The 27,207-nt window shown below is 33.8% G+C and overlaps 1 protein-coding gene across 1 annotated transcript; it reads left to right on the top strand.

The window, feature by feature from the left end:
• Positions 1–26,939, top strand: LOC127872090 (uncharacterized). Its single transcript, XM_052415420.1, has 4 exons — positions 1–40; positions 382–715; positions 18,563–18,708; positions 26,261–26,939. The coding sequence occupies exons 1-4, from the start codon at positions 1–3 to the stop codon at positions 26,602–26,604; spliced, it is 864 nt and encodes a 287-aa protein (XP_052271380.1). The 3' UTR covers positions 26,605–26,939.
• The last annotated feature ends 268 nt before the right edge of the window (positions 26,940–27,207 follow it).

Raw genomic sequence — 27,207 nt, 5'->3', positions numbered from 1 at the left:
ATGAAGAAGATATACGAAGATACCTCAAATCCACTGTCAGGTAAGCGGTGTTCAGTTTAACATTAAATTCATGACGTTATAAATAAAATGTGTATTCTTCAGAAGCTTTCATTACATATAATGATACTCAATCCAATAGCTGTACTTTAAAAGGGGTACCGAGGTAATTCCCTAAACAGGGTTCCTCTGCCTGAGATGCTGACATTCTTATTGTATTGTAAGATACATTATCCCTTTCTCCCTCCCTCCTTCACTCCCTCCCTCCCTCCCTCCCTCTAGATCTCTCTCTACAACTTTAGATCCAGCAAATGAATCAACTAGATTTATGTGTTACGTACAGTTTCATTTTCTTGTTGTTTATCTCCGGTGTTTTTTTTTCAGTGTACAAGTTTGCAGTGAGTGACTTTTTTGGAACACGGCTGTATGTGATCAACTATAGTAAAAACAAACTCCTGACCCTGTCTAGGGATGGAACCGTCCTGTCATCCGTGGAAGACTCTGCACTAATTAGACCTACAGGTGTACACGTGTCAGAGACTGGACAGCTCCTGGTCTGGGGACATGATTCAAACACTGTTGTCCAGATAGATGGTGAGGTACGAGTGTTGGATTCCGAGATAGATGGTATTTATCATCCGAAGTCTGTGTACTATAGTGCACGTACTGGCAGGCTGATTGTCGGACTGTTTGACAACATCCTAGTGATACACACGAGGTAATGTTTCATAAGATTGTCATTAAAGATGAAATTCTTGTTTAATTCAACAATGTTTGTATTCGTATCGGATATAAAAAGAATTATCTAATAACAATGAAGTAAAATTATGTATGTTGTCTGTTTGCAATTTATTTGTTTGGAAAACCTTATCACATAATCGTATTCTATTTGCTCACTATATGTGTACATGTTCATTACTTAAACATTGTAGCATAGTATCTCAATACATACATGTTTTTTATAAATATCGGGTATATAATATGTTTTATTAACAATAAATAATATTAATAATGATAGCGTTTATATGTGTTTCAAACAATATTAACATAACAAATATGACGTGCGTGGAAACTTAATAGTTTATATAACAACAAATTAACGTAAGAAATTGCTACAATATAAACCGTTTTGCTCTTTAGGTTATTTTTGTGTAATTACATGCCTATGCTTTATTGCATATATGCTATCCATGATTTTACAGCAGTTGGTTATTTCTGTAATACGGATTACGGCTTTGTGTAAGTAGATCTATATAATGTGTGCTCGCATAAAGTTAAAGAGGGAATTCAGAGAACATACATACATTTACAATAAGCGGTTCATGTACTTATGGCTCCTTTTGCGCTATTTTATCAAACATTTTATTAACTTATAAAAAACAAAGATGTCAGTTTCAAATAATAATACAGAATCCTTTGACAGTGAATGGGAATTGTTTACTACCATTGTAGACCAAACTTAAATTTAAATTTAATGAATACTGTAGTTCTTTACAACTTTGTATAAATATTTGTTTTTTTGTTTTTTTTTTAACTCAAAGGACTAAATCGAAATCTTTAAAGAAATTATAGGTAGCACATGTGTGTCATACAACACAATTACATGTACCTATTTTTTTGTTTTTCTATGCATTTTTTCATCTGAATATGCAAAAACTATTTGCTTACTACAATTTATAAACACAGGTACTTAATATGTATATACCCTGGATAATATCTTTATTTTAAAAATGTATTTATTTTTGCCTTTTAATGCTTTCTATTCATCTGAATATGCAAATAATATTTATTGCTTATTACAATTTACACATACTATTAATATGTATATATATTGGAACATCTAGTTTTCTTCTTTTGTTCTCTACAAATACTTTTTAATGTTTTTCCAACACAAAATTACATGCAACTGTCTTATAGTTACAGCATTCTTTTTAGTTTGTAAACTCCGAATGTCTGTTGACATGAAGCTGTGTTTTGTTCCTTGTAAATATTTGTTATGTAATAGCTAACAACAACATAATATGGTTTGTGATTTTGTTTATAAACAAAAGTAATATTTTCACCCAATGTATTGAGGAAATGATATGCTTTTGTAGAGTATTAAAAATAAAAATAAACATTGTCTAAGACGCTTAGCATTATTTCTATATCTGTTAATTATGTGTCAGTCATTCTTTTATCTATGGTAAAGGTACGGATCGTTTTCGACCTTCTATGCTAATTGCTTTGTCTTCGTATGTCACTGTCAACAATTATTTATGTATACATTATGACATTAATTGTTTTGCATTTGTACTTCTTTGTATGACACTGTCTATAATTATATGATAGTTTGTGTTGCATATGTATGTTTATATGTATCTGTTTTCAGTCTTGTAATAAAACGTGTTGGAACACAAAAAAAAACCACATAGATGTATACATATTAACACATCCGATAATGGTGAAAAAATATATGTTTAGACTTAATTTTCATTAATATAATGTAAGATTTACAAATATACGGCAGCAGTTATAAAAAGAAATGTTATTAAGTAGTGAGAAAAATCTCAAAAGGTAATCGGACGCTCACCTGAATTATTGTTATACGACTATAATATAATACAGATAATGTTGATATTAATGACATCATAAAACCCATTCACGAAAGCATTGAGACAGGATCTCAAAAAAAAAACACAATATATTTATCCATTGCTAACAGATGCCCCCCTCAGCCACTTTTTCCTAAAAAAATCCACATACGTTTAACAAATTTAGCCTTGACCTGAAAGACACAGGTAGCCTCACACACCACAAATGTTGCAAATATCTGAAAACGTTTAACAGAAAATTTTAATTTATAGAAAATTGTTAAGTCCAAGGCACATAACTTTTCAAAAAATCATTGGACTGGAAAGAAACTCGAACTTAATCTGTTACCCTTGTAGGTAGACTCATATACCGAAATTAGGAAAATATATGAAAGCAATTTGGAAAAATATTATTCAAAAGAGGTAACACATGCAGGTAGACTCACATACCAACACTCGGGTAAATATCTCAAATTGTTAAGGAACGAATTCCGAAAAAAAACGATTGCCGAAATGCCGGATTGACGGACGGACAATTCGCCTGCTATATGACAACCTACCGGGGGCATACAAACTGAAACTCTGAAAAGATATTTCTTATTCATAATTCTGAGAATGGAATTAAAAACTGTAGTTGAACCTCGAAATGAATACACGGTATCGCTTAGAAGAAACATTTCAAATCGATATCGCTTCATGAAACCCTTTTTTCTGTATATATATATATATATATATATATATATATATATATATATATATATATATATATATATATATATATATATTCTTGTAATAAATTAAGAAGCTGAACACATGCACATGTTTTTCGGCCTTTTGTGTGACTGCCCAAACTGTTACACATCTTCTACACTTATGGTCAATTGTTGTTAAATTATTTTAAAATTGCATGACTAATTACGAAGTAACAATCTTGAAAATAAGGATCACTCAATGTAACAAGTTTTGTAAAATCTCTAAATGTTTTACATTTAAGGACTAAAATTGCTGAATTGTACCAGAACATTGATCTTAACATGTTACAATGAAAATAACTTGGGAATAACATATCCAAAATGAGTGCATTAAATAATTAAACAGGAACAGATACCGAATTACGCTATTTATTAAAAGATTCGCATTCACTTAATTAAATAAAAACATTTTTTAATATTTCGTAATGAACGAATTGAACACTATCTTGTATATAATATGAAGGTCGGGTTATGAAGTGGAAATAGGGTATTTCACGTCACCGGCTAGTTCATACAATCAATCATCAAGCAGGAAGCATTTGTAAGATTTAATCCAAACCAATTAACATTCTAAAGATAGTCTTAAGCTTTCAATGAAATAAAATCTAAAATACATATGTTTAAAGTAAACAAACTATTAATGCATGCTGTATAAAACTACTTAACTATTATCTTCAAAGGAAAACAATAACTAACATAGTTTGTCAAAATTTGAATTCGAAAACACTATCTCTTGATGTAAAAAAAAAACACAAGGTAGAGAAAATACCTTAATATTTTTGTTTTTATTGAATACGTTATAATGATTTTCTACTCTGTTGATTGTTTTTGTATGTGAGTATATTTAACTAGTGTGTTGTGTATAATTATATTTAACAATATTAATATACGTATCATAGTGTGATTTTGTAGGAGTATATGTGTATGAAAATTTAATTATTAAACGTATGTGTGTAAAGTTGTTATTAGTTTGTGTATGCGATCAGTCTTGTAAGAAAATCAGCAAGAGTTTACATTGACAATATAAAGGAAAATTCAAGTTCTACACATTCATAGATATACATACAACGTGTTCAAAATACAAAACAGGGATGTATACTTCTTTGTCATAATACAGGGATTGCCAACAAATATATAGCAAGCTAAAACGTACCTATTATTGAGAATGTTATATTAGATCTTGGGCTGCACATTCGTAATAGTATCTCTTTTTAGTTTCCAGTAAACACTAATTTACTGGTAAATAACAAGACTTTGTCGAAAAAATTAACTAAGTTGTAAGGCAAGTAGAAAAGCGAAAAACAAATGTTGAATAGCGCGTTATTTATCAGAATGTGTTTTAAGTTTCTCACCTGATGACATCATCCTCTTCAGATTTGGTATTAATTCTGTGTAGTTGTCTTACATAGACAGACCTTAACAATACCCGACAAATCTCCGACATGCCTAATCCCAGAGGTTTCATAGCTAGCTTTCTGTGCCACTTTTGATGGAATAGTTTGAATTGTGTGAACATTAGTTGGACATGATATCTAGATAAAACATTGAACTATTTTCTTCAAAATGAAACACTAACCAACATATAGTATGTACACATTTGGACTTGAAACACCATATGTTGATTTCAAAAAAAGGTAGAGAGAATGTCAATATATATTGTATTTTTGAATATGTAAGAATTATTTTTTACTCTGTTGATTGTTTTTTGTATGTGTGTATTTTCCTAGTGTGTACTGTATGATTATATGTTATGATATGAATATACTTGTCATTGTGTGATGTTGTACGAGTATATATGATGGATGTTAAAATTGTAATAAATGTAGATGTGTATAGTTGTTATTGGTGTGTATATATTATCAGTATTCAGTAGAAACGAGATTACAATTAGAATACACTCGGCCATTTAATGTGTCAAATATGACTTGGTCATAGAAAAAATCATAAGTGTTTAAAATTCACAACAGAGATGGACTTAGTTGTCATAATCCTGGTAAGACAAAAATATATCTCAATGATATACATAAAAAGCATTGAAAATATTTTATCTGAGACTGCAGTGTTTTACAAGTATATGTATATGTTTCTAGTTTCCGTTGAAAAACTTTGTTACTGTTAAATAACACGACAGAAGAAAAACACAATTTAAAGGCATATGGGAAAAAGGAAAGCGCAATTATTTGTTGACTAGTTGAGCTTCAATATTTGTAAATATGTACTTTACGTTTCTCACCTGACAATGTCAGCCCTCTTCACCGTTAATAAGAACCCCTGTGTGTTGTCTAACGCCAGCCATATCTCAGACATGACAAACCCTATGTGCTATCCTTCTTGTTCCACTGTTGATGGCAACTAGGGAGTCACGGAAGCTTTTTGAAACAAGAAATGTCAATGTTGTGTCTGATAAATCCCCAGCATGCCTGTTATTAGAAGGTATTCAGAGTTCAATTTTAAGAACTGGTTTCCCGACTGCAAGCTTCTACCCTTTGAATTTGTATCTTGATACCTCATGTTATATAATTTATAAGGTTTAACAATGAAGAAATTTCAGCTACACAATTCACAAGGAAAAATCATGTGCAATTATCAATGCATGTGTAAGGTTTCCTGTACTTTGCACTACCTTTCATTCAAATCTTTCTTTGTACGAATTTAAAAATTGATAACTTGTGTGCCCAGGACAAAATTTAAATGTAATAAATTAACACAGCGCAATAAATCTTAAAATATGGAAGCTAAAAATATAAGCTTTCATGCACGATAAAATTGCATAGGGCGTGTTTGTGGTCGTGATTGAAGTTACTGTTTTTGTTAATATGATTTTATGGTTTTATTAAGGTTATTTCATTGTTTCGTTATTTAGACAAGCTTATCTTACAAACGTTGTGTCAAAATACTAAGATTATAAACGTAATGTGTTGCCTAAATAAGTCGTTGCATTTTGTGTTAATAAATTTTCAAGAAGCACCAAATCTTAACACTATTTTTCATGATTACTGTGTTTTTTTCTTCAATTTCTCAGTTGCAACGCGTTCGTACTTGTGAAGTACAAGAGAAATACATGACTATAGCTTTTAAAGGACTACATATACTAGTAAACAAAGTGAAGAAATAAGCATAATTTAATGCTTTTTAATGTAAGCATAAACAGGCTAACTTAAATATACATATACAATCTGACCAGTTCATTGTGTCAGATCAAATAATTCCTCGCAAAAAGGGTCTTATTAAGTGAACGCTTCTCATCACAAGTTTTACCATAACCACAATATTTCAGTAATATGGTCGGAGAATGTAGTACATTTCATGTTATGCTAGGATAATGACATGCATTTTACTACTTCCGCAAGTATAAAGTAAATATTATTAATAATGGTCAAACGTTTTGATTTTAATCTTTATTACAAACAACATTCATCGATGATGACAGGAGGCAAAAACATGTCAATAACAAAGAAATAAAGCAATGACCAGTTCTTTATTTGTTACGAATCGTTATTAATGTTTGATAATTGGTTTGTTTCATTCTCAAACATTTAACTTGCGATCTGTGAGAAGTTGGTTTATAAGTTTAGGCATGCATGTCATGTTTATTAAACTGGCAATAAAACTAATAGTAAAATCAATCGATTAGTTTAAACCTATTTATTTTAGCTTGATTGCACAGAAAGCCTTATGCTTATTTGAAGAGCGTTCGAGTCCGTATCCTGGGACTTGAACCAGTTCTTGGTGTCTATGGGGGAATTCTAAAGAACGCTCTCACTGTGGGGATCGAACCCGTGACCTCCAGTTCGCTAGGCGGACACCATATTTTAATAGCCTTGTTGGACTCTGTCCGAACTTAGTACTGTTCGAATTATAATACAAGAGCTTTTGTCATAATTGAAGAGAGCTTACAGTATATTAAGCATAGCTTTCCTCTAGTTATCCATATCTTTGATGTAATTCATGTTGATCCAGCTTCTATTTAATGAAGTAATCTATTGTTGAATATGAGAAATTTATTGTTCCAGCATCTTAGGCTGGCGCGTAAGATTTTGAATCTGACCGCAATTTGCATTCTTCATCTCTGACGTAGGAATATATTGTTTACATTGACATTTGTATATGTCATAGCTGAAATTATGCTATTTGTAATGTTCGTTGTAATGTGGTGTTCGAGCGATGGAGGTCGGATTTTGAGAACTTATACCAAACCACCGATAATAGTGAATTTGACGAAGAATTTTTCGATCGTAACAAAGCTCATAAACAGTTGCTGGAGCTAAATCTGGCAGATCCGCTATATATGCAAAATGAACAGTTAAACTGTAACATAACACTAGAAGAAATAACAAACATCGTAATGGCGGCAAAGTCAAGGTCAGCTTGCGGAATCGATAAGATATCCTACGATGTTCTGAAATTCCCTGAAATTATTGTTGTGCTACAGCAACTATTCCAATTGGTCATGGATACCAACATTATACCAACTATTTGGCGGAAATCTATAATATGTCCAATCTTAAAAGACTCGACCACTGACGCTCGTCTACCAATGAACTATAGAGGTGTAAGCTTATTGTCCTGTGTCAGTAAACTATACAGTTCACTTATTAACAAGAGGCTCACACATTATCTAGACGATAACGACATTCTTGCCGAAGAGCAAAACGGATTCAGAAGCGGCCGCTCATGCGAGGATCACGTTTTCACATTAGACAGTATTGTAAGGGACAATAACTCTGTATTCGCTGCATTTATAGATCTACGCAAATGTTTTGATTTTATCGACCGTGAGATGCTTTTGTACAAACTTTTGCTAAACGGAGTTGACGGAAAACTCTATAACTCTATAAAAAGTATATATAGCCAAACAGTATCGTGCGTGCGGGTTAATGGTCGTTTAACAGAGTGGTTCCAGTGTGACAAGGGCGTGAAACAGGGAGACAACTTATCGCCGACGCTCTTCTCTGTCTTCGTGAATGACCTAGTAGCGGAAATAAACAACCTTGACCTTGGGGTCAAGATCGATGAAAGCTCTGCATCGATGTTACTATACGCCGATGATATAGTCCTTATCGCCAACTCGGAGGCCGATCTTCAGATTATGCTTAACCAAATGCATGACTGGTGTAAACGATGGAGGGTACTCATCAATACAGAAAAATCTAAAGTCGTGCATTTTAGAAAGGGGCGCTCACAACGAACAGATACTGAATTCAAAATTGGATTAAATGTGCTGGAAATTGTAGACAAATATAAGTATCTGGGTGTAGTTATGCACGAAAAGCGTGATTATAGTTTTCATTGTGAAATGCTCGCAAAAAGTGCCGGGAGAGCTCTCGGGTCTATTATAAATAAAATCCATAATATGAAACAAGCTGGCTTTAAAACCTATGAAAAACTATACAATTCGTGTGTGATACCTATATCGGATTACTGTGCATCCATTTGGGGATTTAAACACTTTCAATCAGCAGAAAATGTTCACCACCGGGCAATACGGTACTTTTTAGGTGTACATAGATTTACGCCTATATTAGCGTTACTAGGTGAAATTGGGTGGTTACCGAGCATTTACCGTAGATGGCTTGCAATGATTAGGTTTTGGAATAGACTTGTAAAACTTGACGAATATAGATTAACCAAACGAGCATTTGAAAGGGATTACAGTTCATCAAATAACAATAACTGGTGTAGTGAATTTAAAACGGTCATGTCTAGTCTTAACCTTACGGATTATTATAACCGTAAACGCCCCATTCCAATGGATTTAGCTAAAGAAAGCATGACTCAGTTTTATTCAATAATTTGGTCTAGAGACTATGAACGTGTTTCAAAGTTAAGAACATATAGAACCTTCAAAACTGAATTTGTTTGTGAAGAATATCTGACACTGAACTTAAAAAGAAATGAACGCGCCTTATTTGCGCAATTCAGAACCGGAATTCTACCACTTAGGGTCGAAACCGGAAGGTATGTGGGTGAAGCCCCCGAGCAAAGACGGTGTAAGCTGTGTCACAGTGGACTGGTCGAAGATGAAACTCATTTTCTTGTTGAATGTGCTCTTTATGAAAACACAAGATCAGTTATATTTGGGAACATTTTGAACTCTGAAGAATATGCTACCTGTCAATCAAATAAAGATAAATTAGTTCTCTTGGTTAAATGTCATCCAAGAAAGTGTGCGAAATTTGTTGTAAATGCTTTTTATATCAGAAGCAGTATTTTATATAAGTAACAATATCTGTTGTATGATGTTGTGTCAGTTAAAACTTTAAAATAATATAATTATGTAAATGGGCTTCTAAGTATCAACTACGAATTACACATTTTTCAGGCATATGTCTTCTTACTTATGATAAAATTGTACATATCATATTATCATTGAACTCTTGCTATGTTCTTATACATATATTATATAGAAGATGCTAACTTATTCATTGAACTAAGTATGTTGCTCAAATATTTCATTGTCTATTTGTATAATAATGATCACGTTATATTTTACACTGTTGTTAAGGTGACTTATAGGCCTATTAGGCCGGGTGTTCTTGTATGCATTGTATATATGTCTGTTAATCACCTGTACGTAAACACATGTCACTATAATAAAAGATTATCTATCTATCTATCTATCTATCTGTAATGTGTGTCTCCATATAGGAATTTTTACAATAATTTAGCATAACATGTCAATTGAATCATTTTTAAGTCCGTTAACGTCCCACCTATGCAACACTATTTTACAGATTGTGTGGCGTAATGCTGGAGAGCATTAGACACCTCAAACCTTTAAAAGTCTCTATAACTGAAAAAGGTTTTGTGTAGTCATTTTGAAGTTTTTGTTATCTATGAAAAAAACAGTTTTATATTGCAGCATATGTTAATTAGTGATTAAGTATTGTTCACAATAATATTGTACTTATAATAGTTTAAACGAAGTACCGCCTCGGTACTTCCAGCATCTGACTTTGCATTCTGGAATCTGCCAGCAATGCAGGAAACAGTTCCAGCATATTCATGTCTATATTGGAGGAAAATGTGTGTCACAATTAGGCCTGAAAAAGCTTAAAACAAAGTTGGTTGCATACCGTGGGGTAGAAAATGTTCCATATGTCTGGCAATAAGGCCGTAAGAATGCAAGTCAAGCTTATTATGCACTACATGTTCATACTTATCATCTTTATCAAAAAAATATGACGTTGCTTTAAAGAAATAGGCAGTCCAGACATGAACAGCATCAATACTGTGCTTTTTCTACATTTTTTCTTTGGTGAAAGAGTTGTATGTTTTGTTATTAAAATATGGCGTTTTGCTGTTAAATATGCAAGTCGAAATGCTTATGTTCAAAATGTTTCTTATTGTGCATCTTATTTAAAAAAATATATATCTTACTAATGGAGTCATTGTTTACAACCTGTCACTAAAATGCAGAAAACAATTTGTCTTGCATACCTTTGGTTAGATTTTGGTGATTTTCTTGTTGAAATGTGGATTTGCAGATGCAAAATATGCAAGTGAATATTCGTATGTGCTTAATTTTCGTATTGTGCATCATATTCAACAAATATAGTTTACTTTTAAAGTAAGTGTTTAAAAACAGACACTGAAATGCTAAATGCAATGTTTCTTGCATATTTTGGCATAGAAACAAAGTGATTTTCTCGTCAAATTTTTTTGGCCTTAAAATATGCAATTAAGTCATTATTTTTTATGTCCTTAACCTTCCAATTATTCGTCTTTTTAATAAGTATAGCTTTTGTTTTATAATGCCATGGATTACAAAATGTTATTCAAATGCTATAGGGAATTTGGGTTATAAAATAGTTTTTGTGTGTTAAAATGTGGATTTTTGGCCGTAAAATATTCAATTCAGTATTCTATGTGCTTATTTTTTTAACCGGTCATCGTATTCAACATATATAGCTTACTTTTAATATTATTGTTTAGAAACCGGCACTTAAATACTTCACATATATCAAGTTGCTATCTTAAACATTGCAGAAGTTATGGCCAATGTTAAAGTTTGACGCAAACAAACCAACAAACAAACAGACAGGGCAAATACAATATGTACCCCAGCAAAGACAAACATTTTATTTCAATTGAATGGTATGACGTTTGAGCGAGTAATAGGAATCGTAGTAGCATGCCCATTAATGTAAAATTTCAGCACCGTCTAACACGCGCATCACCTTGTGACGTCATTTTACTATGGCATGTTTCTATTCGGTAAAATAGCAATCGAAAAACGTGAAATTCTTTATCAATCCTTAACAAAACTTATGCAATTGTGCACGATTCTGACACTGAGATCGTATTTTGTTATAATCGAGAACAAACTTACCCGTAGACAGGCCATTTAACGGTTATTTTTTGTTTATAATAAAGTGTGAAAACACTTGTAAACATTCGGCACCGGAACTAAGAAGTTTTGGGGCAGCTATTCGGCATGTTTTGGATTATATCGATACGTCGTACCCACCGATACGCAGTCCTCGCAGTAATGAGAAACTCTCACGTTTTACAAGCACATTTCACACCCAATCAATAGCGTGTCTTGTTTTGTTTATCGTAGAAGCGTATAAACTTCAGCTGCAAAAGCAGTAGACATTTTTATTACAGCATCGTAAAAAAATCAATATAATCATTCACACCCATCGCAAAATATAATTGAAAGTATGCAATTATATATACAAACTGTAAATTTGATAGACAGACCGACATTTTGTTCAAACTTATACACAAAAAGATCATCTTCATGCTTCAAAACACACATTATTATCTGTCAGATAATTAGGAACAGCAACATAACATTACATGAGAAATAGTAGTCATTTAATAATACAAATGAATATAAATACAATCGATAGTATGAACACGTAGTTTCTAATATGGCGCTACTGAAGTTTATTGATTACTATTATTAAGAATCGCATTTCTTATAACAAAAGCTTTCCCGATAAAAAAGATTTTATAAATGATTGATTTGTCACATGAAACTAGTAACTGTTGGAATTTATAATACAATTTCTCATAATACAATTTTCATCATATTTGCTTAGTCTAAAAAGGAACCTGTTGTTATTTTGTCTAAGTTATCTCTATAACATGCATAGGATGCTAAACAATACACATATCTCGACATGTGCGCATAGCCTAAATCTCAAAAAGTTCGAATGTTTTGTTTTTATTTCAAACTTGCGATTAAAAAATCGATAACTTAATTTTGAAAAGTGAGTTACGTCTAAACTTATGCAACAGCGAACAACTGCAGTACCTTCAGCGCTTTGGTTTAAACACTATTTATTTAGTTCAATGAAAGTACATATAAGCAATACAATACAAACATACATATTATATTTGAGCAATATGCTAGGCAGGTAGACTTGCAGTATTGCTTTACATAAAGGCTGTAGAATACAATTGGACAGAATTGAGAAGGAAGCTCGAGGCTTATACTATGTCTCTCTTCTGTCAGTTAGAAGCGCTGCTGTAATGGTGTAAACAACCAAACGTATAACAACTATTTAAAGACATGTCAAAATTACGAACAATATATTACAGTGATAGATTATTGCATACTGGTTAGAAATGTAAAATTAATATAAACTATAATACAGAAATTATAACAGAGTAATGTAGATAGCATAAGAGCTAATAAGTGGAGAAGGAAAGGGATAGCAGTGGAAGAGTAAAGTTTCAGAATTAGAGAAGTTGCGGTAAGAAAGGAAGCAGTTGCGGGAACGGGGCATCGTTAGCAGAATATGGTTTGTTCCTGAGATAGAAATGGGTTAGAATCTATGTCTATCTCGGATGTAAGACTGAACATGTTTGAATATTAATGAATTTACTTCATATGAGCCGTCTTTAACACCGAAAAGAAGAAGTTGCAAAGTTATGGGTAAGAATCTAGACAGATTGGTTAAAAAGGATAACTCTTTTTTCTGCATAAATGGGGCAATTGAAGAAAAAGTGATATGTGTCTTCAATCGCACCGCATTGACAATATGGACTTTGTACAATGTTTTTTGAGTACAAATGTTCATTTAAACTGCTACAATGCATTCGTAAACGCGCATGTAGAATATTAGATGTCCGCTCCCCATCGTAGAAATGCTGGGGAATTATTTTCTTATCTTTACTAAGATTTGCTTTGAAAGCAGAGAGAGAAGGAGCCGTTCTCACCGATTCCGGTAAATTGTTCCATAAGTTTATAGTTGATGGTAGGAAAGATCGAGTAAAAAGTTGTGATTTGCATTGGATACTGCGAATGTTGTTAGAGTTACGAAGTGAATAAGCAGATCTTTCTCCCGCGCTTTGTTTGCATAAGAAATGACTCAATGGTATATGAATGCTATATGACAATCCATCACGTGACACGTTATCAGCCCATAGCTATCGAGCTTGACTTATTTATCTCCGTATATTTTGAAAGCGGGATATGTACTGTTCAGGCATTGAATATATTTAAAGCTTCATAAACTATAAAGATACAAATGGCAAATAAATTGTTGTAATGTTTGCGAGAAGGAAAATGTCAGCAAGGAGGCCTTGTTGTTCTGTCAGCAATGTTCAAAAGGATTCTGTGATAAATGTATCGATAATCACAAGCAACTGTTTAAGAAACACCAAACATTCGGAAGAAAGGAGCTGTATAAGTGGCCCATTGTTAAGACAGCAATGGATCTTTTGCAGAATTGCCAACAACACCCTAATCACCGTATTGAGCTGTTCTGCGAAGGCCACAATGAACTGTGTTGTGTACTGTGTCACCTTCACGATCACAAGTACTTTGACGGGGTTTTATTTTAGATCGTAAGCAAATGGTATCAAAAACAAAAATGATTTCAAATGAGAGATACAGTTTTGTTTTAATGGATCAAAATAAGCATTATTACGCCGGATGTTATTAAATATTGTACATAATAAAAAAATACATTATACGTTTAAGTGCAAGCAAAGGTCTTCAAATAATTATTTATAGATGTTTGGTGCAATTTTTTTTATGGCACTCGTACATTAGCCTGACAAACACGCAGAAATAGGCAAAAACAAATCAATACGGCGGATAAGTTACCGTAGATAACTTGATAACTCGTTGTCAGACTAGAAGTGTTTTACCTATAAATAACTTACAAGATTTGAAAACAACGTTTCAATGTAAAATGTTATGGATTCAAATAGCAAACATATTGTCTTGGCCTTGTCATAGTATGTTTATTTCACCCCAAATAAAATAGTACTGTAATACGATAGTTACATTCGTTTCGTTAATTATCACGTTAATCAATTAGGTATCGTGTGATTTATATTGCATCCTGTAAAGTGTTTTCGATAGATTGTAACTCGAATCCGGTCTTCAAGTGCTTCAAACTTTGATAGGGGTTTACGTTAACAAAAATTAACCTTACGTAGGACCATTGCAAAACCGTACCATTGCCTCCACTTGATGAGATGTTTTGTTTTCAGGGGGGGGGGGGGGGGGGGGGCATGCGTAAACTGAAGCTTTGTGTTTTTCGTGTCGCACTGCTATTTTCACTTTCTGCCACTTCTGCCTTATCGTTTCTTCTTCAAGCAGCTCCTCTAGGACCTGGAACTTGTGGAAGAGAGTGACCATGAACTCTTCTTGCTTCCAGGTGTCTTCTAGCGCAGCGGAACTTGTATGCTTGCTTTTGCTGGGCACCCTGTCCAACTCTTTTTTCAGTATTAATTGGACGAAAAAGAGATGATGGTCCGAAGCCACGTCTGCTCCTTGCTTGACACGTACATCCTGAAGAGAGCGTTACAAATTTCCTCGCGATGCACAGGTGGTCGATCTTGCTCTCCGTTGACAGGTCTGGTAACACCCAAGTAACCTTTTGTATCCGTCCGTGATGAAAAACACTTCCTCCAATGACCAGATTACTTGTGGACACAGGTCGGCGAATCTCTCACCGTTGTCTTTCATCTCTCATAACCCTTGCGTCACCATTATCTCCACATATTCTCGTTTGTCACTGCCGATCTTGGAGTTTTAAGCACCCATTAGACTGATGATGTTTGTCTTTGGTTTGTCGTGAATGATGGTTGACCGTCTGTGGTAAAAGTTGTCATTCTAGTCATTTTGCACCATCGTTCGTCGGGGCCTAGCACTGTTTTATGTCCACGTTGATCATTTTCTTCTTTGTAAGGAAAAAGACCATCATGATCCGTGGTCCGTGCGCCTTCCACGCTCTATTTGCCGACTTGGAAAGCATAAGGGCTACTCTCTGTGTGCGTGCTGCTGCATCCTCTTGCTCATGCCCCGAAAGCAACAGTAACTCACAGGAAGTCAATCGCTTCTGCACAGAGCAAGTCCATCTTCACTCACTGATTCCTGGGATGGTGATGCTGTACTTGTGCTGTCTTCCCGGTCTCGTAAATGGTTCGGACATGCCATGTACCAGTAGTGGTTGTGGTCCTTGCAGAGACGATGGTTTTCGGCCTGACGGCTGCTAGTTGACTTTTGCTTTTACCGCCTAGCGTCATACGTTCTCAAGCTGGAGGTGCACATTATCCCAGGCCCGTGATGTCTGTTGTTCTTCTGTTTAGCGTTTCTTTAACAATAAGGTTTCAACAGGTTATGGTGGCTAGCCTTACGCACAACCCTCCTCTTTTTTCAGCGCGGGCCTGGGACCGTCATTGGCGGAGTGTAGTGAAGCAGATTTATAAATGATTAATTTTGATGCATTTTATTCCAGCATTGAAACAAACCTGGTTTGCAAAAATCGATCTTTTACGGGGAATTGGATAGATATAACAAGGTATTTCGTGTCCAGCCCTGTAACACATGAAAGAACTGTTTGTCATTTGAAAGTCGGGTCCCAACAAGTGCTTAAACGAAAGTCAGTTCCAGAAAGGGGGTTTAACGAATGTTTCGGCAATAAATTATTTTTTAGAGATAAAACCGCGTCGGTAATAAACGGATCGTGAATTTGTTATGTTTTATCATATACATGCGCAAGTTCTATGTGCTATAAGAGAAAATGATATTAGTATATCAAATAACGCGAAGGTCGAGTAATGAAACAACAAAATTTTGGAAGATTTTCCATCATTATCTTTTTAATTCCGACGTTTACGATCTTGAAACAAAAAACCAAGGGAATCACAAATACCGTAGAGTCGAAAGGGCGTATACATTAAAAAGAAGTATAAATATAAAGTGGCTTACCGAGTGAAAATACACGCTACTCCTTGGCGAAAATCACAAAATGACGTCATTTTGGAAGTCAGTGCCAACTTACCTCACTTTAAACCAGTCAGCTCCCTTAAACGTATGCATAAAAATTATACAGGGTCATGTGGCAGTAACAGTGCACGCACCTGTTAGTGTGCATGTGTGTCTATTGTATCTGCTTTTCCAGTTTCATTTTTTTAGAATTCTGCAGTAGAACAAACTTTATTTCAAGCTTTTAATATTTGCAAGCTTTCTGCTATAAATCGGGTAGGTTTAACCCTTGACTGTATGGCGTCCGTGTTTATGGTCTGTCGGCCCCGAAAATTAGTGGCATACCCGCTGAAGTACGCAATTTTAGAACAACATATCGAGCTTGTTGAAAATTTTTGGGATTTTTTTACAAGGAAATCAAGTTGCACATTTTGTCGGCTTAGTTTTTTCGAGAAGAGGAAAGGCGAAATATATAACAGTGAGAACACACAACTAAACGAGCATATTGAGAAAGCGAATCCACAATGGATAAAAACTTTAAATCTTTTGATCTGGACAAAACAACTCATTTAGTGGAGGCCCACGTCTGCACTGGTAACACTTAACACGGTCGTTAATCACTGGTGCCACCTCTTTTTGGAGATTTGTAAATAAACAAGTGAATGATGCTTCCGTTGTGGGGCTAATGACCGGCGGTATTTTAAAAATGATATATACATATATAAATGAATGAAGGTTTTATATCATTTTTCAAAATATTTCGCTTTAGTTTAAAGAGCTTACCATAAAGCACAAGCCTGATCGTTATGAAACTTCATATAGTGGTTATTTGTTTGTTTATTTGCATATATTGCCATTTTCAACAGCGGTCAGATGAACTATTTCTTTACTCGGGCAAACTTAAAAGATATCAGAAATCAAACTTTTTATGTTTTACGTAAGCAGATACTGTTCATCATACATTGCGTTAGTGAAATAATTCTCAGACCTAGACAATAAACCTTATACCACTCATAAGCACTTTTAGGTCTTCAAGTTTTATAATAATTTATCAAATTAATATTCAGAAAAATCGCAATCAATCAGTAGAATTATGCATCGTTTCGCGAACGCTAAATAGTTGAGGTGATAGTAATTACAAGACATATGTGGTTATCCAAAGGCATTTATGTGCCATTGTGTTCTTGGATAGGAAACAAATATCGTTGTATAATTTATAAAGTCTGTTAGATTTTAATGCCCTTGTAAATTTCGTGAAATGACGTCGGTTTGTGTAGAAAACTAGTTTTGTAAGCTCTATTGTTTTATATTTAGATGGTAATGGTATGTCAACTATTCAATGACACGCCTCACTCTATGCATAGGGATACCGTGATGTTAGAACTATTCTCTAATTTAATTATGTACTTGTCTTGTAAAAATAATTCGGAATATATTAAGAATGATTCCCCATTTAAACTGTATGATATGAAAAGTGCAAATTTAGGCAAAGTTCACCCAAAACATCACACAAATATCAGAGTTTGAAATTATTTCATGGTTGACTGACGACGTATATATTTTTTGTATTGTACACACAAGAAAGCAACCAATTACAAATTACTATCGAGATATAACATGTTAACTCAATTAAACTGTGATATTTTAACAGAAATGTTGATTAAATATTCTAAATATAGTGTTCTCAATGACAGGCCGAAAACGTGAAAGGGCACGTTTTATTGCAGTGATTTCCTATGGATGTAGCGGCGACGTGCACAGCATACCAAGACTATTGCGCAATCTATTTCAGTGTTTAAAAACATCATTAAAAGTCATTTCTAAATAGAATTAAAATTGAGTTTTTTTCGAAGTCAAGGACGAAGGGTGATGATGATGACGATTTTTGTTGCTGTTGTTGTTATTGACAAATGATGATGATGATGCTTAGGAGGTGGAGGAGGAGAATGAGGAGAATGGTGCTGATCATGATGTTCTTTTACATCACCATATTAATCATAGCCTTATCTTGTTTGTCGTGTGCAGACTGAATGACACCCTTTTTAATAACTATATGTTATAAGGAAACTTCAGTTTAAACATGACTGTTATGGAATCGCACTTTGCAAAGGCAGTCTCTATGTGACATCAGGTACTGCCTTGCATCAGTATACACTGGATGGCAGGACATTGAAGAAGATCTACGAAGATACTTCAGATTCATTAACAGGTAAGCGTTCTTAATTGAAACATCGGATAGATAAAATAAATAAATGATGTCTGATTTGGCTAACAATTATAAAATTTATATTGATCAAGAGCTTAAAACCCTTCACCGCATATCTTACATGTAGATCTACCTAGAGGAAACATATTATTTTAACTCGGTGCATTTCTTCCGGCGTCCTAAATAAATTTTGAATCGCCCGTATTCTTTCTATATTTATATTTTAAAATGTTAAGAGCCACTCACTCACAAAACATGCAGGCCTGACAATTTACTTGCCCTGCATTTTTTCGCTCGCCGTACATTTTTTGAAATCGGCAAACAAGTCTTATAACTATCAACCACGTTTTCTCATACTTATATTGACAAGTATGATGACAAATATTTGCTACTCAAACAAAAACCCACCGCAAAGAGATGTGACTGGTTTCCAGCGAAGCGATAGAAATCGTAACAGTGGTTGCTTAGTCTAAGACCACAATTTTAAATTTTCACAGAACAATTTTCAGTGGTTTGTTTGATCGCCATTCCTATAGGTGCTCTGTTAATGAAATATTGCTTGTTGAGTTTCCACATTCTATCACCATAAAAACGACCAACATCAATTGTTATTTCAATGTGCATATTAAAGGTATTTACCTCGTATTAAAAGGACACATAACTGTTCCGGTAGGTATATATCTAACAGCATTGATATTTTATGGAAATTATAGTGAAATAATGTTAGCAATGCCTCTTTATCTATATTTCTTCGATAACGAATCGAGTACTACTTGAACTCAGGCCTACTTCAATTAGACTTTTACTACACCAACATGCCAATCTTAATCATATGCATCCGTATAGCGATAGTTCATACACACTTCATTCTGAAAGATTTAACTACTACTGCTAATATTCATACACTTTCTAAAGTGCCCCCTAAAATAATTAAGAACACATATGTGTAAATGCTAATGTGTTGATGACAATGTTGATCTTATCAGAATACGTACGTCGTCATCACGACCTAATTCCCAGTGGGCATCCAACGTTGTTGCAACGTTGTATTTAGGTTGCATTCGAACGTTGCAGTTTGGTTGTACGAAGCGTCCAAATGAAAGTTTTTCCAACGTTTCTTCCAAACGTTGCTGAAACGTTTTTTCCAAACGTTGCTGCAACGTTGTATTTAGGTCGCATTAAAACGCAGTATTTTTAAATTCTATTATTTTTTTTATATTATAAAAATTTAAAACTATTTACTGTCAACCGTTCTTTCGATTATTTTCGGCAGTTATGGAACATTATCGGGTTCGTTTCATACAAACAACTATTATTTGATGTCTAGAGAAAGTTACCTGAAACGCTCCCCGAGTCGAACCCACCAACTCCCGATCACTAGGCAGATACCTCATCCACTACACCACGGCGACTGATGACAAAAATGTTGACTATTAATTTTGGGTTGAAACTTTGAAACTAGATTCTACCATTTTAATGCATAACACAACTTAAGCAATATATTTTATCCGGCGATTTTGATTTAAAGTTTATATTTAGCATCGTAAAGTTTAAGCAACTGATTTGTAAAATTAAAAAAAAATAATTTCTAAAATGTACAAGAAATCATATGCATGAACTGTATTATTATAAAGTACGATTCCTACTCGGGGAGCGTTTCATTATCCCCTCTGAAGACACCAAGTACTGGTTCTTTCTAGGAAACGGACTCGACAGTGTGCATATCTGCCGATAATACTCGAAAGAGCGGTTGGCAGTAAATAGTTTTTATTATTATTATATTATTTGAAAAAAGAAATACTACGTTTGAATGCAACCTAAATACAACGTTGCAGCAACGTTGGAAAAAAACGTTGAAGCAACGTTGGAAAAAAAAACGTCGGGAAAACTTTCATATAGACCATTGGTACAACCAAACTGCAACGTTCGAATGCAACCTAAATACAACGGTGCAGCAATGTTGGATGCCCACTGGGAAACTGCAACGTTTGAATGCAACCTAAATACAACGTTGCAGCAACGTTGGAAAAAAACGTTGCAGCAACGTTGGAAAAAACGTCGGGAAAACTTTCATATACACCATTGTGACAACCAAACTGCAACGTTTGATGAAACGTCCGGGTAATGTTTTGTATGCAACTTTGCGGCAACGTTCGGTTGCCGACGTTGCGACCTAAATATTACGTTGCAGCAACGTTCGCACAACATTTGATGCTCACTGGGTTTTTCTGTGCTTATTTCTCGACGTATATATTGTTGTGTTTTGTAATTAACATATATTACGTAGAATGCATGGCAACTTATTTAAACACGAATAACGCAGTGCACGTGGTTTCGCGCTCAATATCGAGCAAACCATTACACACGATAAGCATTATTTTTCGGCATAGCTGTATACGCCAGCTTTTCACCTTACCTGACCTTGGTAACTGTCCAATAAAATTCAAATAAAATTTCCCACACACATGTTGGTAAAATGTGCGCTTTTTGGCGAGTTTTTACTGCACTCAAGTGAGTTAAAAAGCACACATTCAACTCACTTATAGCGCAGTTTTAACCCACATAAAAACGCACATTTTACGCACATGAATGGCAGTCCAAAAAGGCACTTTTAAAAGCACACATGTGCGTTTAAGGTGCATCTTTTGCCTGAATAAAGTTGATTCATTGCATGATGTCAAATTTTTAAAATGCAGATATGCAAAAATAAAATGTAGGTTAACTAGTATATTTTAAATAATTACAAGATAAATACATTTTACACTTTAATATAATCCAACATTATTCCATTTGTTAACATACATGATCAATTTAATTTCAATGATGACAATTTGGTAAAAAATACATTATTAAATTATAAATAAACATACTTATAATAGCATACTTTATAATAACAATAATACACCGGAAAAATGTTGACTCATGTTGAACAATCATTATACACAAAGAAATTAATATAATCCGGTTATCTGGTTTTTGAGGCGACGGAGCGCGGCGCTCATTTCCTTTCAACCCATGCCACAGGTCGACGGTCGGTTTTCTTTGCATCTATCTCTGCTCTGTAATGAAGTATTGAATGATATATGCTGATTTGTTAACTTTTCACTTAATCTTAAAACTTTGTTTGATACTAAACTAAGCATTCACAAATACCTCATTATGTTTCAAGGTTATATTTTTATCACACAACCGCGGTCTGAATGACTTGATTTTGGTGGAATAAACTTTTACATTAATATCATGAGTTCAGGTATCCCATTTTAACATCATCTACATTAGAAGGATTTCAAAAGATGTTGTTGAAACAAGGAGGCAAGTTACTGTGGCTTGATTTTTTTTATGGTTCAAAACGAAAGTTTATATTTAACTTTATACTCAGAGGTTATTTTTGTCTGTCTGTGTTAAATTCTCCAAAACTTTTTTATACACAAACATATTTTTTGTAACTCTAAAATTATAGCATTAGCATTAAATTATCGCAAGGCTGATTATGTGCTAGAGTCAAATTTGAATTAATTGCATTATGTTTGTTTCAAAATGGATATGGAGGCAATAGGACACTTATTTATTTACATCACCTTTTTCCCTAAAATAAACAAATCATACCAACTATGGCGCAGCGTTTGGCAATCGGGAGACCCTCTCGAATCTCTCTCTTAGGGGGTGGTTGAACCACCCTTCATAGAGCAGTTCACCAGCTGATCAGGTCTGAAAACTACCGGCATGGCCTTTACGCGGCGCGTCTCGGGCATGATCTCATTTGAGATCAGGTCCTGAAAGATATTTTATAATGTTAGTGTTAAATATTGCTGTTATGGTAATCTCGTTGCTATAAAAATTATAAATTTAAATCAAAACAAGTTTGTTTGCTTGTTGTTTTTTGGTTGTTTATTTTTGCAATTTTAATCCCCTGATCACATGTGACTTAACGCTTTTCATAAATAATTAAACGAAAATACGTTTGGTAGAAAATACTGTTTGAAAATGTACCATGATACGTGGTCTCATTTGGCTGTGTGGACTGTCGGAAGTGTGACACCTTTAAAATGCAATAACCTGTATAGTTTTACCTCTCAACAAATCCAGCTTTTCTTGGTCAAGGACAGGGCACGGTTTTCCCACTCCTGTTCTCCTCAAGTTGGCCTGCTCGTGCAGGGTAAAACCTGGTATTAAAGTCAATACATCAGGTAGTCTCCCTTTTGCTCCCTTTTTAGCAGGCGATGATGCACATTCTTTCCAAAGGATCTTCCGATCAATGTAAATTTCACCTTGTGGTTTAACCTTCAAATTCAAAATATAAAAGTTCTCATTTAATATGGGGGAAAAAACTGTTCATTAATGAACATTAATAGGTATAAACAAACAACATTTAAGATGACAATTACCATAAAATACATCCATAATAATTCAAATGGTGTTGTTTTTCCTAAAAATTGCATTACATTTACTCATCCATTTACATTTTCCAGTGACAATACATAAATATGATAATGATCATAATTAATTCAATAAACTAAATAAAAAAGGGATGCAGAAATGAAAATACAAACCTGTTACAACTGTTCTTCAGTATTCCAAAAATACAGGCAGTTGCTGAACTAGACCATATCACTTTAACCATCCACTTTGAATCTCCTTTGCAACAAACTTATTGTTGATTTACACACTGTAGTAAATACTGATTGTTTTCATCACACAATACTTCATGCTGAAAGTATTTCAAGACATTTTACACTAGAATTATAAGTCATTATGTTGCTCAATAAAAAATACCTAAAATTTAACTCAAAGTAAGTTGCTGTAACCAGCTTGTCTTCAAATAGATGGTGCCTGAACCAATCAAAAGTCTATCAACACCCCTTTGTTAGGCCCTAGAAGGTTATTATGCTTATTATGCACCATACTGTGTCAGCCAGCTTAATCTGGGAAATATCCACTGATAAGGAAGTCATTTCAACACCAAAATATTTATTGAATAATACACAGCACCCTTGCATATTATATTTAATTGTGAATATTTTAATATAACATGCTGAATGGTGTTAGCAAATAATAGTAATATAATAAATATTATTTTAATTGCCTTTTAAAATGTATGTTAATAGTCAATGTGGTAGACATTAATGGTATTGGGGTATAAATATCAGTATAAGAAAGTTCAAATACATATTTTTTATTTATGTAGAGGAAATATAATTGATACTATCCAGCCCACATAATATTTTTTACAATTTCAATATTTTTAATTAGTTACCCACAGCCTGATTTAGGTGGACATTTTTAGAAATGTTTGAGATTAAAACGAAAGCAATGTTATATGCATTGAAATTGTATTATAAAGTATATTAACAGTAAACAGGTTCATATGCACCACCTGTAACCGCTTTGAATTCAAACTTCACCTTATATTATAACAGGTTACTGAGGTATATGTCTATGTTTATTCATTTGATGCAAATAAATTGTTAGAGCCTGCAACAATTTTGTTTCTTGTTCAATTTCTGTACAACAAAACGGCTGTTAAAGACGCACTTTTTAAGAAGTGTGCTAAACATGTGTCTTTTTAGATAAATCCTTTTAAAACAGATCATATGATAAAAACGCACTTATGAAATAAAAGACCAACTTATGCTTATAAAAGACGCACATCAAAAAAGAAAAACACACTTTTGTGAGAAAAAACCCACATCCGTAAATCTTAAAACACACTTCTTAGATAAAAGACGCACTTCTTTGATAAATGACGCACTTCTTAGATAAAAAACACACATTCTGCTCACACCTACACTCAAAAGCGCACTTACATATGAAGAAAACACACAAAAAACAAACTGTTTCACTTAAATAACGCATTTGGAAAGAAAAAACGCACAAAATGCGCACTTAAATGCACTTCTGAACACTGAAACACATATATTAACAAAAAAAACACAGAATTAACGCACTTTTAAGTGCGCTAAAAGTGTGTTTTGGTAAAAAGTGAGTTTTAAATTGACAAGAGAATACACTTCATTTATCCCATAGGCTGATTTGAGCATACGACCAGAACATTGGAAACATGTCCGCGTCTTTGTAACATTGTTTTACTGCGTGTTCAGCATGAAACAATTTAATCTCTAATGAAAAGGCTTAATAGATAGCACAGTTTTACATTCAATCTCGACATCAATACAGTTTGTGCGTGCACCTTTTATTTTCAGAGGATTGTCAGCGCGAGAACGTCTGTACTTAAAGGGTATGTTCTCATATTTAGTACTAACTTTCATATTCCTGTCAACATGTTAACATGTAAAAGTATAAAGAGCAGTAGAAGGGAGGCCTCACTTAGTGCATTGCATTTCAACCCGCGAGGTATCAGGGTCAGTTCGCGGTTAGTGTGTGTGTGAATGTCAGAGTTTATATACAGGTCATCGCTGCGTCTTCACGACTACCTTATGTGCTGACCGGAGTTCGCGGCCAGTAAAATAATCGTTATATAATAAAGACGCTATAGCGTGAACTAGCTGAACTGGAATTTTCTTTCGACCAGAAAGATGTTAAATGAAGATACCCAGCGTTATAATTATGGTATGTCAATAATAGATTTTTAATGTGTTTTCAACAATACCATGATAAATATTATTTTTAATTAATTTTACAAGAATTATTCCACCATATTGATTAATGTATTAAACATGAGCGCGATGATTCTCGATACTGTTAATAATCGAATCAAATAGCAATGCCCGACAAACCACTAAAACAGGTTTGTTCGAAGAACGCGCGTATAAATATTTAAAATTTGTACGGATACTTCGCGTGTGGCCGGTTGACTCATCTGTTTTAATTTCACTTCCATTCTTCTTTTGGTTTTCTGTTTTGTATCTATAGGTTTATGACCAGCAATATGTCATAATGTAAAATAAGCCGCGAAAACTCCGCGTAACATCCCGTACTGCGTGTGATGCAGCTAAGAACTGCACAGAAAGACATTCGCTATCGTTGATCTCATTCATTGAACTCTTTACCTTTCATAAACTCCAACCACAATCAACGCCGTATTCATTTTTTTAAAGATATTTCATGTTATACTCTAAATAGATACATTTATATATTCAAGATGCATTGTATTCTGAGATACATTATTACGTCGAAATCTTTCTTTATTAATAGAATGTTACGAAAATCTGTTAAGTGTATTTCTTTAATAATAATGTTGCTTCACTTTGAGTTCAGTACAAATATTTTAATTTTCGTTCGAATGATAAAATGCTATAATTATTCTATGTAGCACGCCATTGTCTTATATAAGAGCAGTTAATTAAGTAGCGTTTTTGTGCAATTAGCTTTGAAAGAAAATAACCAAGCAGAACATATTAAAGTTTATAAACTTGTATTTTAATTTCTAATTGTATTGAAATATTTACCGACATGATTTTCTCGAAATTTCAAAGTTGACCATATGCTTTGGTGAAGATAATGTGCATGATGCCTCCGTCTTGTTGATCCATAACAAGAATCAACTTGATACATTTGCTACTGTCGACTTCATTTTTGTGTATTTCATTATTTCTAGTCTACAAATGCGCAGTGAGTACCGATGGATCACGGCTGTATGTAACCAACCGTAGTAACCACAAGCTCCTGACCCTGTCTGTGGATGGGACTGTCCTGTCATCCTTGGAAGATCCTGCACTTCTTAACCCTATAGGTGTACACGTGTCAGAGGCAGGACAGCTGCTGGTATGTGGGGAGGGATCAAACAACCTAGTCCAGGTTGATGGCGAGCGAGGAATGGTGACCCTGGCTTCCGAAGAGAATGGTCTGCATTATCCATACTCTGTTTACTACAGTGAACGAACTAGTAGGCTGATTGTTGCACAAAATAGTAAAAACATTCTAGTAATAAAGACCAAATGAGTTAGGTTTATAATGTTGTCCACGCAATAAGTTTGGCTGTGTACAGGAAGTGTTCTAATAATGTAAGTTTTTCTATAATTTAATAATGTTAATATTCAAAGTCATCATGTAATTATCCTGATGCCAAATTATTTATATTGTCTGTTTACAATTTACTTGTTTGTTAAACCTTATAACATTATGTGATTTTACTCCTATATTGTCACAGGTTTATTGCAGAAATATTGTAGCATAGTATCTTAATACTAAATGTGTTTATTATATTGGAAAGAAATGTATCGACACAAGAAATAATAATAATAGTAATAATAGTTTTTACTGTGTTTCACACAATATTAACATAACAAATGTGACGTATGTGGAAGATAAATAATTGTAACTGTAAAAATAATAACATAAGAAATAATAACATTGTAAACATATATCCTCTTGAGGTTCTGTTATTATAGTTGCATCTAGTTCCAGACATAATTGTATATATATATGCCATCCATGGTTTAATAATGGTTGGTTATTAATGTTATTCGTATTACGTCTTTGTGCGAGTAGATCAATAAAATAATTTTTGGCATGCATTTAAAGAGGGATCTCAGAGCTGATTCA

The sequence above is a fragment of the Dreissena polymorpha genome, chromosome 3 (assembly GCF_020536995.1).
Source record: "Dreissena polymorpha isolate Duluth1 chromosome 3, UMN_Dpol_1.0, whole genome shotgun sequence".
Classification (NCBI taxonomy): domain Eukaryota; kingdom Metazoa; phylum Mollusca; class Bivalvia; order Myida; family Dreissenidae; genus Dreissena; species Dreissena polymorpha.
Note: the sequence above shows the minus strand (reverse complement) of the source record. Positions and strands in the feature narration are given on the sequence as shown.